This window comes from Macadamia integrifolia, chromosome 2, assembly GCF_013358625.1.
Source record: "Macadamia integrifolia cultivar HAES 741 chromosome 2, SCU_Mint_v3, whole genome shotgun sequence".
NCBI classification, from domain to species: Eukaryota; Viridiplantae; Streptophyta; class Magnoliopsida; order Proteales; family Proteaceae; genus Macadamia; species Macadamia integrifolia.
The window spans coordinates 33,273,596-33,292,183 of NC_056558.1; the positions used below are offsets into that span (position 1 = coordinate 33,273,596).

General features: G+C 37.4%; 2 protein-coding genes across 2 annotated transcripts; both read right to left on the reverse strand.

Annotated features, from left to right (window-relative positions):
* Positions 1-1,635: 1,635 nt before the first annotated feature.
* Positions 1,636-9,997, reverse strand: LOC122071950 (ADP-ribosylation factor-like protein 2). Its single transcript, XM_042636445.1, has 5 exons — positions 9,618-9,997; positions 9,342-9,452; positions 8,776-8,938; positions 6,447-6,527; positions 1,636-2,029 (listed from the first exon to the last, which is right to left on the reverse strand). The coding sequence occupies exons 1-5, from the start codon at positions 9,680-9,682 to the stop codon at positions 1,892-1,894; spliced, it is 558 nt and encodes a 185-aa protein (XP_042492379.1). The 5' UTR covers positions 9,683-9,997; the 3' UTR covers positions 1,636-1,891.
* Positions 9,998-11,745: 1,748 nt separating this feature from the next.
* LOC122061078 (3-ketoacyl-CoA synthase 4-like) lies at positions 11,746-13,992 on the reverse strand. Its single transcript, XM_042624247.1, is given in 2 exon segments — positions 11,746-12,091; positions 12,093-13,992. Coding segments are annotated over 2 exon segments (1,491 nt in total). The 5' UTR covers positions 13,550-13,992; the 3' UTR covers positions 11,746-12,057.
* Between the last annotated feature and the right edge of the window lie 4,596 nt (positions 13,993-18,588).

Sequence of the window (18,588 nt, forward strand, 5' to 3'; positions counted from 1 at the left end):
GGGGGTGGGGGGGCTATTGAAATGGCTGATGTTACTTTGCTGTTTGCTTAAGATTTGTTCTATTAGGAATTTTGGGATATTGTGATGCGCTTGAACCGTTTAGATCTTTGACTGTCTGCCTAGATAATTCCTCCCATGATCCTGGCAGGACATCTCTGAGAACCATGATTGTCAATATTGCCAGGTTTGGAAAAGTCAATTTTTTTTTTTTTTTTTTTTTTTGACTTTCTAGGCCTGTCCGAGGAGGATGATTGGTACTATTATTTATCCATCCTGTATGTTTGTACAAATATTTATGGATGCCCTTTACAGCTTGCAGATTATTTAAGGGAAAATCTAGATTGGAATCTAATTTTTTTGCCGATGAAGATAAATTCTGTTATTTCGCATAAAAATTTGTATTAAATAAATATAATTTTTTAAAAACTTTTATTTACCCTTGCATTAAATATTACATAAAATATTTTTTATGAATAAAACAAGCAACAATTATAAAAAAAGGTTATAATTTCATAGTTCACCACTTCAGTGAAATAGGTTCCATTATTTAATTTCTGCAGTATTGACGCTCCCCATCTTTTTTCCCTTCTGCATGTGGAGGGGTTGGAGTCCTTGGTTTTTGGAACAACAATTATTTCTCCCATGTGGTACTGTTATTGGATCCTGTCCAAACATTATGGATATATGATTTCACAAGGAAAACGCTGGGCATGTCACCTATCCGTTTCTCCCCTCCTAATGAAAAAACCCCTTGCCCACCATGGATGTCCTTTCCTCACATGTCTACTGTCGGTCTACTTGGAGTGGGTGGGATGTACAACTCTCTCCTTAATTCATAATTTTATGATGGAATATCTTACCCAAAAAAATTTAATGATGGGTAAACTCAATTTGGTCAAACATCATATGTCGATAATACCCTCTCTTGTTGCCTGATACATTTTACCATCCATCGGAAAGCTATGATCAGGGATTCCCCTTCACTGTGGTGTAAGGAAAACTTGATCCTATTTTTTATATTCATTTTAAATTTGCTGAAGCACTTAGTCTGGTGCTTGGACAATTTGAACCACCACTACCAGGCTAGAATGACTTCAAGATCATTCTTTTTTTTTTTTTTTTTTTTTTTTTTTTTAATAAGACTACTGAAAGTGAGTGGAAGTTTTCCTTCACCCACAAATCTAGCATTTTCTTGTCAAGATGCCCTTCATTGATCCCTTATGCCCATCCTTCACTGTGGAATAAGGAAGATTCCGGCCAAAAGCTAGAATCAAATTTACAAAAATGGGTACCAAAGAGCAGAATGGTGGCTGTCAATTCGGATATAGACCAGCCAACCCAATTCTGATCGATCTTTGAGAACAGATCAGCCATTGTCTCCTTGATCGGCTACCACTTATCTTGATATAGATTGAGCATTCAGGTTGATCAGACCCCAAGTATCAGAAACTTGATGGGATTTCTTACTGGACGGACCACCTTCAAATTATCACTAGATTTGTTAATCCATTATTGGGTCCCCATTATTAATCACAACAACAGTTAATGAAGATCATCTTTGCAGGGGAGGGCAGGGAGAGATGGAGTTGGGGAAGTTTGGAAGTCTCTCTTGAGTTTAAGAGGAAAGCCACTTCATGAATCATGAGAACCAACCATCTTTATCATCGCCTGGATGGAAAAACAACCAACCAGACGAAACAAATTACAATTCTCTATGACGTCTAGGCAAAAAAATATTTCCATGAACAAGCAAATCATAGTAGTTTTCACTTCAGATGAGTTATTCCAAAACAATTCAAATTCTAAATATCTTCAGATCATTCACAAGAATGACATGAACAACTGAAATTGGTTTGAACCCGAGAGGATATTACTGCAAATGCTTTAGCATCTAGTCAAGGACATAGATTCGAGAAGCAATGTCCTGAACCAACCAATCAAATCCCTCAAGCAATCCTTCTCCTGTATATGCACTACAACCCACAATTTTCCAGTGCCGGGTTTTGTCCATAGCATCCAAATTGAGAACCTGAAAGGAAAGATGCAGGAGGCAGATCAGTTACTCAACAAGTACATCCCATATCTAACATGGAAATATGAAGCAACAGAAGTGGAAGGCACAAATAGAAGATAGTAACAAAACTGGTAAAGAACAAATTTGTTAGAAGTTATGCCCTCCTACCGAAGAAACAAGTGCACTAGAATTTCAGCCAAATATTAGTGACCACGAGCTATCAGAAAGGGAACAAGTCCAGGAATGAAAATGTGAAACAGCCTCTTGTTTATTTTGGGGGGAAAACAAGAAACAATGCAAAAAACAGGTTGCTTGAGAAACATTTATGTTCGAGTGAGAAAAGTTTCCTGCTCTAAAATTGACATCGATTCACCCCTCAATAAATATGAACCTCATCGCATTATCCCAAAAAACATATCCCCAACAAACATATGGATCTAATATGGATCTAAGCACCTGTCAACTAAAGTTTCCCTGCCCTTCAATATGTCTTTGGTTAACAAACATCCCCAGTATGCTGAAGAGTCCAGATGAGGAATTTAGTATGTTGGCTGCACTAGGGAATTTACAGAGCTCCCAATTTGCTGAAATATACATAGCATACGTGTGGTGAGACTAACATGATCAATGTGGATGCTCAGATCTGTGACAGTGACCCATACAATCCTCCCCTCCACTAAATCTTAGCCTGATCTAATGATCATAACAATCTTATAAGTTTCAACTCCAGAGAAAAATGAGGTGATAATTCTACAGAAGAGCCCCACTTGTAAGATGGTTAGCAGCATCTGTTCAAGTGCTTCAGTGTGACATGAGCAATCAGAAATTTTTTTGTGCTAAATAAAATTCAATATTTAAATAAAAACTGAAATAATATCAAATACAGGAAACCAGTATTAGCAATGCATAAGAAAGAGAAAGAAGAAGAGAAGAAGATAAGAGAGAATCACAAGGCTTTGGAGAGAAAAGACTGCTCATGGTATGACAGAATACCGAACCGTGAGTCCTCTGCCATAATTATAACATAAAAGAAATATGTGGACAAGTATACCCCTACAACAATGCTATAAACTAAAAACTAGAAATAAACTATGAAACAAACTACCCAGGTACAAATATACCCCTGTGGTATACACCACAACTTAACAAAAACAAAATTAGATATCTCAATTAAAGACATTAATATTCATGTACAAAGCACATGTAAACAGTTTTTCATGGTTTGAGTGCATATCCATTATGTACCTCACACTCTTTAGACATGACTCTTAAAATGAAGCATTGAAATGCTTCCCTTGTGCCTCATCTCGAGGACATCTTCACAGGATAAGCCTCATGTACAGCTTTTACAACACTGGAGCATAGTTGTCACGGCGACGCCTTGGCGCTGATTAGGTGTCCCGGCGGTTTTGAATGACCAAATTGGTCGACCGATTAAGTTCACCCACATTAATCGACAGCCAAGGGTCGATTGGCGTCACCAAATCGTCCCTGGTGACGATTAATGTTGGTGAACCGATAAATCGGCCACCATTTTGTATATATATATTTTTTTTAAGTTTTAATTTTTAATTAATAAATTGATTCTATTTCTAATAATTTTATTGGCAGGTGTATATTGATTCTCTTTCTACTAATTCTATTGGCACTTGGCAGGGATAAAAGTGTCATTAACTTGTACCAAGGAAAATATATATATATATATATATATCACTTAAGATCAAAGAAGGTCTTCAACCCTTCAGTCTTCAACCCTTCTTCAACCTTTGAAGTTTGAACCCTAAGTGAACTAAGTGAAGATGGAAGGGTGAAGACTCTCCTCATTTGCTCCGGCGTCGCTGTTCCCTACTTCCCTTGCTCCGGTATCGCTGCTCCCATGCTCCGGCGTCGCTAGGTATGTTCTTCTCTTCTTTTTTTTCTTTCTGGTTTATACTTTATCGCCTCTGGTAGTCTGGTTTATCGCCTCTTTCTCTTCTTATTTTTTCTGGTTTTTCGTCTCTGCCTGAGTGCCCTCTGGTTTATCGCCTCTCCTTTTCTTTTTTTTCTGGTTTATTGCCTCTGTTCTTCTAGTCTTCTCTTCTTCTCTTCTTCTCTTATGCTCTTCTTCTCTTCTTCCTTTTTCATGGTTGCTCCTGCTCTGCGGCTGCAAGTAGCTGCTGTCCTTAGATTTTTTTTTTGTACATTAGTTCACTAGTTTACTCACACACACAATTAAGATAAAGGACATTCTTAGTCCTGTGGGGGCTTGGTGGCCCAATTTGATGAGTGAAAAAGGTATACAGTATACACTGCTTACCCTCTCCATGTATTGTCAAAAGGTGGCCATGAAAACCCTTGGAAAAGAATTTATTTTCTTTATGTCTACTGGACATCTGAGAGACTGAGACTAGCTCTGCTCTAGAACCCTTTATAGAATTTATTTTCTTTATGTCTACTTGATGTGTAATTGTATAAGTCAATAATTCATGTTGATTTTTGATGACATGATATGGCTATGTTAATTTTTTATGACATGATATGGCTATGTTGATTTTTGATGATTAGATGTCGCTTAATGTTGGTATTATATGTTATAAGGTATATATTGTAGGCTTGTAGCATGCAAAATAACTTTAGAAAATAGGGGAAATAAAAAAGTAGCATACTAAATAACTTTAGAAAATAGAGAAAATAAAAAATGACACATGGACGATTTGACTGCCATGACAACGCCATAACGGGCGATTCATCGTCAAATCGATTAGTCACCCCTCCACCGCCTTAGATCGATTTGATGCCGTGACAACTATGCATTGGAGAACACTTTTAGGGTCAACTATAAGGACAGCAGCTGTAGTAGCTATATAATGACCATACCCATTTCTTGTCTAAGAATTTAGTTAAGGCAGTCAAAAGGCAACATGCAAGCCTAAAGGTTCAAGAAAAAAACTTAAAAGCTTCAAAAATATAATCATGAAAAGGACATGAAAAATGTGATGCCAATGTAAGACTTCAAAGGAGATTTAAAAATATAGCTACAAACTAAACCAAATCCCAAATACTTTGGCTCAGCCACGAAGTTTGGCAGTAGGTTGATAAAAGCCTGTAAGGGGTGGAAGTTCTCAGTGCCTGCTAACAACTAATTGCTATCCCACTTCCCTCCCAGAAAAAAGAACCAAATACACATTCTCACTGGCAATATCATCATTCTCCATAGGCCATAGCACATAACTTTACCATCTCAATCTGACTCTCCAATGTTTCACCAATTGTTCCTCTTTCACGTGGAATCGCACCGAAACCGCTACCCCCCTTCGTCTCTTGGAGGATTACTTGGTTCCCTTTCATGCGATCATTTCTGATTCATCCTTCCTATGTGATACGTGCATCAGTTAGGAGATAGTTAAGTTAGTATTGCATGTTTTCTTTTTATTATTATTCCATGTTCCCATGTTCACGTAGTGGGTGAGTTGTTATTTCAGTGGTAGTAGTTATTATTGTGGGTTGGGATGCTATATGTAGAGGGGTTAATGGGAGAGGTAGTGGGGAGTTATTATAAGTTATGTTCAGTACATGCTATTGTAAGTTAAATACGTACAATGGAGTAGGGGAGGACGACTTGGATCTTGAACAATTCTGCTCTTTTAGAGTAGGGAGGTATTGGCTTCCTCAATAGAGCCAAGTAGTTTTCTTAATCAAATTACCCTCGCCTTGCTTGATTGTACCATCGATTCACCTTCATTCGGCCAATAACACAATACGGAAGAAGGGTTCGTCGTCATACATACCACTATGGATGTCACTCATCCATTTCAACTTCTTTATCTTGACTACACTCATTTCATTGACTGCCAATGTTATGCTCCACAATCTCATAAAATTTTTTCCTTCAATTGATTTCTAGGCACACCAATGAATGCACTTGTGTAAATGTACACTTCATCCACCCATATTAAATTCACTGACAAACATACTCCTCAATGATTCATGAGACAATGGAAACTGAATCCAAAGCATCCCAAAGCCATGACCCAATATCAAATCCTCATATTGAGAACGAAAATCAATTCCCTAAAAGATCACAGCCATTTATCAGCTCCTTGTTCCTGATCAATTTACAAGTCATCCTGTGAATCATAATTGGATCAAATGAATGGTTTACCTCAAAATTGCAACTTGCAAGACAATCCATTTTGTAATAAATAAGTCTCAAACTGACTGATTTGTGCTTTCAGGAAATCCAATGAGTTCTCTTTTCTTCTTCTCCCCACCCCCACCCCCACCCCCAAGAGAGAGAGAGAGAGAAAGAGAGAGAGAGAGAGAGAGAGAGAGTAGAAGTCTATTAGCTGCTCAAAGATTATCAACCAAGAATAATATTTCAAATGAAGAAGTTAGACATGCTTTAGTCAAGACCATATTCAAGAATCATGATAGTGTCAGCCAGTAGCCTTACCTTAGCTATTTCATTTGGTGTCAAAGCACCCTGTATGTCCTGCTTATTTGCTAGTATCAGTAAGGATGCTCCAGATAATCTCTGTCAAAAGCACAAACAAATGAATAAAGAAAATGAAACAAGCATCAACAACAACCTTCTCTTTCCCTTTTTAAGAATAATTCTGGAAAGTTGGCCAATATTGAGTAATGGACTCTTGAAGATACCCTAGTGAGCAACAGAAGGAAAAGTCCTCTATAAAAATTCAAAACTATTCGATGTAGTACTCATAAATTGCAAATCCAAATCATTTTTCTTTATTGGCATTTTCTTCTTCTTTTCCATTTTATGTGCTTATGATTCAAAGGAAGATATGGTCCAATACAGAGATGGAATGGAAGAATGAGATTCATGTAGTGTCAACGTTAAGCAAAGTTCTAAGACCTGTGCTTCCAAGTATTAGTTACAGAATTGGGGACATGGTAGCACTCCTCTACTTACTCATAGAAACTCAACTAGGTAACCAATTATATGATAGAATCCATCTCTCCATGATTTTCCAATCAACCACCTAAGTGAACAGCTTCCGTGGTTAAATGTCACAGGCAGATATTCAAACTGATATTTTGATACTCAAGTTTCATGTCTTAATCCTTTTTTATATAAAAGTTTCATGATGTAATCTATTCCCAATCACTCTATCCAAAGTTGCAAAGATTCATATGCTTGAACAGGTGAGAAATGGGGCGACTCTGCTTATCCACTGGAAAGTAACACTAAACATTCCTCCAAAAGTATCTTTAGTCAAAAAAATACTTTTGCACCATTGACAGCCAGGTTGTATTAAAATTTTCAAAGAAAAACTAAAATCTAACTCTTGTTTCTTTAAGAGGATTTGATAATATTATGACTTAGTGATCATGTTGACCAAGCATTTAATATTTGCTAATCTGCAATTTTCAAATCAAAGTACTAAAATCCAGACTCTTGGCAGGCAATTAATTATTGAAATATATGAAAATAACTAATTCTTTTTTAGGATTAGTGAGAAATTAATCAGAAATTATAGCAATGTTACCATGTGCAGCATAAGGATTACAACTTAGACAATTCTGTCACAAAGCTCCTGCGAGCAACTGCCAAAGACTACCAGAAAACCCTTAGAAACTGGCAGTATGAGATTGCATGGATCAACAGATAAATTTTATCAATTTACAAGACATGAAGTCGACTTTGAGGCTTCATTTCAGGCAGCTCAAGGACTCCTGATGGATAGTGAAAAAACAAGAAAAACTCTAAATAGGCTGCATTGACCCATCTTCACTAGTATATTTTTTCCCTCCTTAAGATTTAGTATGTGAGTACAAATAACACATCTGCCTTTAGTATCAGTCACATAGGAAAGAATTAGAAATGATAAATATCATTTCTTAGGAAGCAGTCCATGTAGAGGCAAAAAAAAAATTTTCCTCATCGAGGAAAGCAAACCCCACTAAATATCATAACCTAACCATTAAATAAATTTTAGGGCTGGGGATCACTATCTGGTCATCTGGCCTCCACGCTAGCAACTGGCCAATAGGGGAGCATGCATAGGTATCCAGCAAGGGGGTAGGGGCATCATTTCATGGCGCCCTGTGAGAAAGCGTAGGGAGGCAAGACTGGGTAGTGATCTTTTCCCCTAAATCTTATCAAAAAGAGTATGCAAGTCAAAGACCTGAGGTCCATAATCCTTAACATACATGCCACATTTGACTTCACAGTAGACTCACCACTCAATGAACTACACTTTCAATTGATTCGCCAATAAAATGGGCAGGGCTCTAAATTGCATAATAGAAAGTTATAAAATGCGGTCATATATTTGGCCAAACAATCAGCACACAAAGTTGATGTCATTATCAATGAGATAGCTAACGTGACACACTGAACCTTTTCTCCTCTGGTTAACATGAGAGGAGTTTTATGTGATGGTTAGTCTGGATCAATGTATGCTTATACAGATTGGTGTATAAAGGGGTAAGCCACCATTACAGAATTTGGTTTTCAAAGTATATAGATATGAATTTCTTTATGCTTGAGCTGAACAAAGTGCATTAAAGGCACAAAAATAGGATGAACGTTGAACAAACTGTCAGCCCCTTGCACTTACAGAGTAAGAGGGAGACCTGGCAACAAGACTGGCTTGATCTAATGAGAATGATTGGTCTCAGTGGTCTCAGATCAGTCAAAAACTTCCCCATGAATAAAAATAATAAGGTAATGATCCATTTTAAAGGGTGAGAAACATGATTGTGAAAAAAGATTAACTCCTCCAAACCCATGGCAATATGGGTTAAACTATAATTACCTCTTCTTTCAAAAGATTATCCAGCTCCATTTTGCAATCATCTAATCTTCTAACATCTGAACTATCAACAACCCAAACCAAACCATCAGTCTGTTCAAAGTAGTTTCTCCAATAAGATCTTATTGTTTTTTGGCCACCAACATCCCATATGTTAAGCATATACCTGGCAAAGTAATGTCAAATGAGACATAAATGTCTTGCATCCATAACATATTGTAATTCAGGACTTGCGAAGTAGTTGCTCCAATACGGCAGATGGATCATTAAACTAGGAATCTATATAATGCCGCCATTGAATATAAGACAGATGTTGAACCATTCTTAAGGTGGTAGCTCAAGAATTTAATTAATGAACAAATGGTATTATTTGATCTACCATATAAGCATCACCTATATGACAAATTGCCTCTGAGAGCGTAAAAGAAACCCACCAACCAAGCCTAAATGAAGCAGACTGGTTGCTCCATGAAGGGGAACTATAAAGAGAGAGAAACCCAGATGCAGAAATTCATTTTAAAACACTGTGCAATCATTTCCTTCTTCAAAGCCTAGATATAGAAGCTTACTTGTCATACTTGATGGTCTTAATATTGAAACCCAATGTGGGACTGATAACGCTTGTGTCCTCCCCATTAATTTTCAGCACAATAGTGGTCTTCCCGGAATTATCGAGGCCCCTTGCAAGAATAACCGAGTGGAACAAAAAGAACAAAATGGTGAGAGTAGGGTTAGCAGATATTAGTGGTAAGCAGTAAAGAAGGATGAGGCATTAAGAAATTACAGCTTCTAGAAGAGGAATTGAAAGGGGAAAACAAGAAAAGGAAGATTATGACTCCACTTACACCATAAGAATCCTCATCTCTTTCTCTTTCCTTTTGATTTTCCTGATGATGCTAAGAAGCCCCATTACTGTTTTTGAGCCGCGGATACCAGCTTAGATCACAGCGAATCCTAATGACAGATCGATCCACTGATGCTGCCTTCCAAAAGCTTTTCTTCGTTTGAATTTCCGAGGGGGTTTTCTCTTCCAGTTCAGAATAACAGTTCAGTGGGCTCTGGTTTCGTGCCTAGGATGGCACTCTTACGCTATGTTTGTATCAGACTGGATTCTTGATCGAATGCATTCTGAAACGTAAAAAACATAGAGAAGAATGGGACCTTCAGAATGCATTCTATCTCATTTCAACCCAGAACATGAAGGCAACTTCATTGCAATGTGAAATCTTGACTTGGAAATTCGAACACTTGGATGGTTCGTACATGTCTTGGATGAGCCCATATCCGCTCTCAGCCCAAATAGGTCTGGACTGGATTTTCAACCTTAAGGGTGGATTAGGGTTGGATTTTTTAGGTCCGAGGCTTAGGCCGGGGCAAATTAGGGTTGAGGCTTGGGGTCGAGCCATAGTTATTAAATTTGGATTCGGGAATTATTCGGATGAATAATTATTCGGATTAATGCGTTTCATTAATTCAATGATTCGGTCAAAATATCGGTCAAAAAAACGGAGATAATAAAATTCAAGTTTGGATTCGGATTCAAGAATTATTCGTTTACAAAAATAAAAAGCGGACAAAAATTTCAGATGTTATTTTTAATATTTGCCATACTTTTCTCTTATTATCCATCAATTATCATATGTACATAACATACAAATGATATAAAAATTAAAATTGTAAATTTTAAAGATAAAATATTATATTTATCTCTTTTTTTTTTTAAACTCATTTCCTATCACTCAAATAATTGAATCAGAGAAAGAGAGACTAAGAGGGGGGACTGAGCACAAATTCAGCTAGACCCACGTCACCCACTATGCATGTTCACCTTAAAAACTAGAGAGAGAGTAACGACTGTAAGACTTAGTCAAACCAAAATGGGGTGAGAGATTTGTTTTTTTTGTAGAAGTGTGAGAGATTACCTTAGGAAATATAAACTTTGTCGGTTTCTGTTAAAAAAATAAGAAAAGTAACATTAGGATAATAAATGCATAATAACCACACTATTTTCTAAAGGCTCATTGACTTACTCAAGATAAACTTTTTTTTTTTACGTGGGATAAAATTAAGTTATAATTCTGATAGAATTCGGTTCGGCCGAATTATTCGTGAATTTTAAAAAAAGTCTATAAAATTCAAGAATTTTTTATTTGATTCAGATTCGGACAGAATTATTCGTAAAATTCGGTAACATTCTGTTCTACAGAATTATTTGCGAATAATTCAGAGAATTTAATAAGTAGGGGTCGAGCTAGGTTTGGGCTAGCCCTACCATGTTTCAGGTTATTAGGATAATTAGATGTTCTATCTTTTGCTTAGATATCTTACTTGTGAATAATTACGTGCTTAAACATGTGTCGAGATTTGAGATAAGGATAACTTTACCTATGAATTAGGATAATTCTTGAAAGTATTAGGGTCAGAGCCAATTAGGGTCAATCCCGCCATAAATGGTAGAACAAATCAAGGTCAATCAGGACCAATTAAGGTGGGCCTCGGCTAGACTTAGCCCGATAGGGTTGAGCACAGGTTTATATTTTAAGGCCATGAGTCAAGGCTAGTGCGGTCCTGGGCTAAGTTAAGGGGATCTAGGTTGGGAGATTTTAAAAAGCCAGTCCCTGTAGAAGGATGTAGTATGAGCCTAACCGAAATGTAAAAGAAAGTCAATTAGATATACATTGGTTTATTGATTCCCTGGGTATCAGGGCTTGACTAGTCCCGTGAAGAGCTCTAAACACCCCGTGTGAGTGGTCCAAGGTGTGCCTAGTGGGAATCAAACTTAGTTTACAACTCGTACCAAGTTCATTGCTCACCAACTGCTCTACCCCCTTGGGTTATTGATTCCCTAAATTACTCTTTACAAGATTACCGATAAAAGGAAGTAATTGACTTTTTTTAACCAAAATATTTTTTTTCTTATAATTTTTTTTAATATTTTTTTCAGGCCCAACACTTGTAAATAAGAAAAAAAAATTAAAATAAATAAGCCACCATGAAAGTAATGCACATTGCCATTAACAATTAATTACTAATATAATTGCAATCTTAAAAGATAAATGAGATACAATAAGATGAAACTATCAGGATTAGGATTAGGATCCGGCTCTTCTCCATAGAGCTCAAAGAATAGGAAGCCACCCCTTTGTTGGAGGTCCTGGGCATACGTCGCTAGGTCACCCTAGTCGTGGGATGACTTCCCATTCCCAGAGCTCTATAGAAAAGAATCCTATGCTTAAGACAATCGTGAACATGTGACAAAATATATAAATATATAAAAGCTACGGACTAAGCCACTATTTGGATGGGATAATCGTGGATAGTCTTCCCAGGGACTGTTTGCAGAAGGCTTCACATTCCTCATCGCTTCCCACACTGAACTGTTACACTTAAACCCACTCCCAAACGCAATCTGCCAGACACGGTGTCCCTTCTTCATCCTACCTTTAGCCTCAGTGTACGCCAGCTCATACCAAATCGAGCTGGATGACGTGTTCCCAAATCGGTGCAACGTCATCCTTGAAGCCTCCACGTTGACAGGTAATAGTTGCAAATTCTTCTCCAGCTCATCAATCACACCTCTCCCTCCAGCGTGGATACAGAAATGGTTAAATGCCAACTTGAAGTCAGGTATGTAAGGCTTCACCTTCGCATTAAATAGCTTCTTCCCTACTAGAGTGAAGAAGAAGAGAAGCTGCTCACTGATTGGTAAGACTAGTGGGCCCAGGGTTGTAATGTTAGCCTTCAATGCACCACCGGCGATAGCCATTAGATCTTTAGATAACGACACGCCGATATTTCCTACGCCATCCTGCTTTTGATACACGCAATGGAATGCCGTGTCGTTGGCCCCACAGTGGGTCCTCACAACGTGGAGAAGCTTGTACTTCGCCCTCCGGTGGTCGCCGCCTTTGTTGGATAATAACACGGCGGCGCCGCCCACACGGAAGAGACAGTTGGGTATCAACATCGACTTCTCGTTCCCGAAATACCAGTTTTGCGTGATATTCTCTGTGCTAACTACGACGGCGTAGGTTTTCCTGTGGATCTGTAGCATGTCCTTGGCTAGATCAATGGCGATCACTCCAGCACTACAACCCATTCCACCGAGATTGAAGCTCTTAACATTACCCCTCAACTTGTACTTGTTTACGATCATGGCGGAAAGAGAAGGAGTTGGGTTGAAGAGACTACAGTTCACGACGAGGATACCAATGTCTTTTGGGTTGAGATTTGTGTTCTTAAAAAGAATGTCAAGAGCACCGAACATGACCTGTTCGGCCTCCTTTCTAGCCGCCGCCATGGACGGACGTGGAGGGATGTATTGCATAGCTTCAGGGACGTAAGTCTCTTCACCGAGTCCAGATCGTTCCAGGATCTTGCGTTGGAACTCGAGTGATGAATCGTTGAAGTGACCCATGAGTCTTGAGTGATCCATGAACTTGTCGAATCGGACTTTGAGGTGAGGTGGAGGACGGTAGCAGGAGAAGTCGATGAGGTGGACGTCTGTCGGTCGGGTCATGAAGTATACGGTTGCCCCGAATACCAAGAAGACCAAACACACTATGAGGCTTACCAGGTTATACTGAAGCTGCAGCCATAGGTGGCGAATCTCATCAGGGCTTAACTGCGAAGCCTGGATCACCACCACGGCCATGAGAGGGAGGAGGAAGAAGGTTAAGAAATTGGTCATCAAGTAATGATAACCCAACTTCACAAACTTGAGATTCACACTCTGTAAGAAATCTGGTAGTCTCCGGGCTCCTTCTCCACCTTCCATGGCAGCTAAGCTAGCTGGCTCTGATCCAAAAATGGAGATAAGTAAGAGAGACAAAGATGGAATTGCTTCCAGAGATGAGTGTTGGTGTTATATATATATATATATATATATATATATATATATTATGGTGGGAGGGCTTCAAAGGATGAAGAAGACAAGGAGGAAATGGTAGAATACTTGGCTTAAAAAAATGGCAAGTGGAGGAACAAGGAGAGTGAGTGAGGGTTTGGAAGAGGTAGAAACAACAGTATCAACGACTCAGACGGAACAAAAGGAGGATGGATAAGACTTCTACGGTTGGGTGTTTGGATTCCTTCCCTTATTCATTTTCTTCCCAATGCTTTCTGCTTCTCCGGAGTCTGGACCACCAGCTCTGTGAACTATTTTGAAGTGAAAATGGGATGACGCCATGGAGAGGAGCCTGAGCCTGAGCCTCATATATATAGAGGCCGAGCCCCAAGAAACCTGGAAGAAGAAACCTATTACTCTTTTTAAGTAATAATCTTTAGAATCTTGCAATATTTATGTCCAAAGAAATGCCCATTATAAATTAAGGGTTTGAGGGATTGGCATATGAACTACCTTGAGGACTCTGGTCTCGAAAATAGATCAGCTGCTGGTATGATCACTTGGTTGTACAAATCAGCATCCACCACCTGTCTTTTTTGTTTCGAAATTTACCTTTCTTTATCTTTGTAATGGCATAAGATGTGACAGGTGTTGGATGCTGACTTGTACGACTAGCAGCAAATCCTATCTCTCTTGTCCTCATCTTTTCTCATAAAATAATTAGGAACTTCCAATACACTCATAAATACCATTCATTATCGATTGAGAGGACCTTGATCATCGCCATGGTGATAGTGTATTTCCCATAAAAAAGTGTTGGCCAATAAGGAAAGACACTATTCCTTTAATCGGAGAAGTGATGGGTTTCTTAATTGAGATTTGTATTGATCATTAAGTGTCATGTTGCCTATGCCCAGACACAAGCGAGTAGAAAAAGATCAAATATGGATCAAGTTCTCGTACAAGAATCATTCTCATACGATCTAATCCACATAAATAAAATTCATCACAAGGTTTTTTCTTAGGTGGATTCCATCTTTGTGGATCAATCCTGTAAGAGTTCTTGTGTGAGAACCTAATGCCCTCGCAAAAGAAACCATCTACCCCTTTTCCTGCCTTTGTGCTGAAAAATGCATTTACATGCCTTCTCATTGACCCTAGTCATGAAATGTTTTCTACACCAGAATGGCATTGTTTCTTTCGCGCCCTTAATAAAATATTCCTACACTAACACTCAAAAAGCTACTCTAAATGATTTCTTAATGATCCATCATCTTGATCCAATCCAAGTAATGGCCCAATAAATTGATAAATAATGTTTTCTTGGGTGCATGGAGTTGAACTCAGCTACCCCATTAATTGGAACAGCTGGTGTAACTTACAGATATGAAAGCATTAAGATAGGTTAGGTTTTAGACATAGAATTTAAGTCCCTCGATCCCCACAACCCAGGATCCTTAGATAGACGTACATGTCATTGAAGGTGGAAGCTTCAGTTTGAATGTAAAACTTTCAATAAGATTTGATGGTCAAACTTTGGTTGTGAAAAGAACATCTAATGATCGTAAATATAATTTGGGAAAATGGTATGCCGTCAATATCAAGTATGCTAGCACCCATTGTGTCTATCTCTCTCTTCCATTTTTCTGAAATGACCCATATCCTTCCTGAATGATACTCTATCATGTGTTCCTATTGGTGCTATCTGCTAGCATACTTGATATCGGCGGCATACCTATCCCTCTCCCATATAATTTATATTTGTAAATTTCAATTTACCTATGGGAGAGGAATAGGTATCTGCCCGTATGATAAGTTAACAGATAATACCAATGGGGGCATATGATGGAGTATCATTTAGGAATGATATAGGATCATTCTAAAGAGGTAAAGGGAGAGATAGACATAGTGGGTGCTAGCATACCCAACCTTTTCCCTTACTCTATGTATAGAAGTTGATGTAAAATTTTTTCCTTGGGAAATAAAGTGAGGGGTAGGAGAGAAATTGAATAGAAGTAATTTATAAGGAAGGTTCCATTCAATTTGAACAGTCGGATCTCATTGAAAAAAATAAAAGAAGAGAAATGCTATTCATATAACATTCTTCGCACCCACACATAGCCCATATTTTCAAGGGTAGGGGCATTTTTTCACAGTTCTCCTAAAAACAAGGGCTCTGTGTGGATGTGAGAAATACTAGACAGACAACATTCTATTTCCAAAATGAGCAAAAATTTAATATAGTTGAAGGATGTTGATTGTTCATGGAAATTAAATATAGTGGAGGGTAGATCTTGCTTGTGCCGTTGTGGACTAGAGATAAGGCTAGAACATTATGGCACTCCCTCAAAATTTAACATTCTAAAGATCACTGACCCATAAGAGTGTCAATGTCGTTGGTTCGGTCCACAGCCATAGGTATTAGTATCAATGGCCATAAAGGTCAACATCGATATATATTGATACGGATCAAGCCACATAGGGTGCAATTTAAAAAAGAATCACTCATAAAATTAAATGTAGTGGAGGTTAGATCTCGCTTGTGCCGTTGTGGACTAGAGATAAGGCTAGAACATTATGGCAGTCCCTACAAATTTAACATTCTAAAGATCACTGACCCATAAGAGTGTCAATGTCGTTGGTTCGATCCACAACCATAGGTATTAGTATCAATGGCCATAAAGGTCAACATCGATATATATTGATACGGATCGAGCCACATAGGGTGCAATTTAAAAAAGAATCACTCATTGATGTTTATTACATGTCAAGAGATAAATACTTAAAGCATTTATTAGGATTTTTTTCCTCCAATGGATCTTTTATTTTGGCCTCCATTTTGACACCCTTCTTGACCCACATCATAAAAATCAATGTTATGGAGTACTTTGTAATGGATATTTGCTTTTTACTAACGAGAGTGTTCAAATCTATCTTCGGCCCTACTAATCCCAAAAATGCCACACAAGCAAGTATATATATATATATATATATGTATTTTAGTGAGCAATGATCATATAGGCGGTGCATTGGGGTCCTCTGTCATTAATCTTGGATATCAGAATTTATATATAGTTATTTATTTATTTATCTTTGATAGATGTGTATATTAATTCATTCTTTTTTTCTGGTAGAAATATAGTTCATTCTTTTAGCAACCACTACCCAGTGATAATAAAAATCATTATGTAAGAGAGCTAGCTTTTCATGCTATTATTCATGAGATTTTAATTTTGTTACTATAGCTTTTTCAACATATATTATGTGGATAGTGTCGGAGAATTATGACCAAAGAAAATATGATGTCGGTACTTGGTACATTCAATAGGAATAAACAACAAAGCTAGGGTTCAGATTAAGAAATTTTGGATCTGAGTCATGTGACATAGAACAAAAAAAACTATTACAAATAATAATTTTACAATTAATTTAAAATTTTACAATTTTATTTAATTTTCAATCAAATTAATTAAATTTCAATATAAAAAATAGGCAAGAGAACATTAACTGGTCAAGTGGCTACTATGCATGTGCGGGCCAATAGGAGAATAGACGAAGACATTGACCACATGCATGGGGCGAGATGCGCTTTTTATACAACCTATGTTTTGGTGTAGAAGGTGCAACTGGTTAGTATTCTTTCCCACCCCTTCAAAAATAAAAATAATAAATAAATAAATAAATAAATATAATAAAAAGACCACAAGGGTAAATAATTTATAAATATTTTAATTATTCGATAATCATGTTCATAAAAGTTTTCAATTTGTTTTCCTATTAGTCGCACTTCCATTCATTTCTTTTCTACTGGCGACCATTAAAAAAAGAAGAACAAGACAAGAAAATAGTGCAGAAAGATAAACCTGCAATGTACTCCATATGAGGAATGCTAGAACAACAAATCCTGGAAATTTATAATCATTTTGTAGTCACCTCCAAGAGTAAATTTGGTAAAAGAGTAAATGTATAATCACTCACCCTTTTTGATGAGTTTATGCCATCAATAATATGCAGAGGCTTAAATGGGAGGGATCGATAGTTAGAGCTGTCATTAATTACTTAAATTATTTCAGTAAAACAAAAGGAAAGAAGAGAAATCTATCATTCTGAGCCTGTATTTGTTATGTATTCTCAAAATAGGTTTTGGGTCTAAAGCATGGATTGAGATCCTTTCCAGCCAACTGTTAGGACATTTAGTGCGCATCCATTGAATGGGAAGACCTGGAAAAGTGCACCCATGTATTGGGGTGTGTATACGGATACTCCCAAAACACAATTATTTGATATCAGAGACCGATACTAATACTCAGCTGATATTCAATTGAGAATTAATATTGGTATCAATATCGATATTGTTATTGGATTAGGGATAAATTAAATATATATATATATATTATTTATTTAAAATATGGATAATATCAACTATTTGATCCTCAATTGATTTGTTCAACCTGGCTCAAGTGAATATAGCTCCTCCCTCTCTCTCTCTCTCTCTCTCTCTCTCTCTCTCTCTCTCTCTCTTTTTTGATATTTTACCTTGCATGTGAGCTTCTGCCTGTCTTTTTTTCAAACATCATCTTCTTAGCAACTTGTAGATCTACAACATATTGAGAGACCAACTTCAAAATTTTTAATTATTTTTATTAAATTTTTTTGGTGGAAATAAAACATTTATAACACCATATTTTAGAAAACTTTATTCATGCTATTTTTTTTATTTTTATCAAATCTGAAAATTCATTATTTGATGAAACTTGTAAATCAAGGATGATATAAAACACCACCACAACACGCGTATTCTCCAATGGACACTGTTTGGTGAACTAAGCCAAAGATAAGAGTCGCCCAGCGGATGGGTGTATGTATACCAAATACCAACAGTCCAACACCACGGCTGCATAAACTTCAGTTGGTCAGTGACACATGGCAGTCGGTCCCATGTTCAGGTGCAACGGCCACACCACCATACA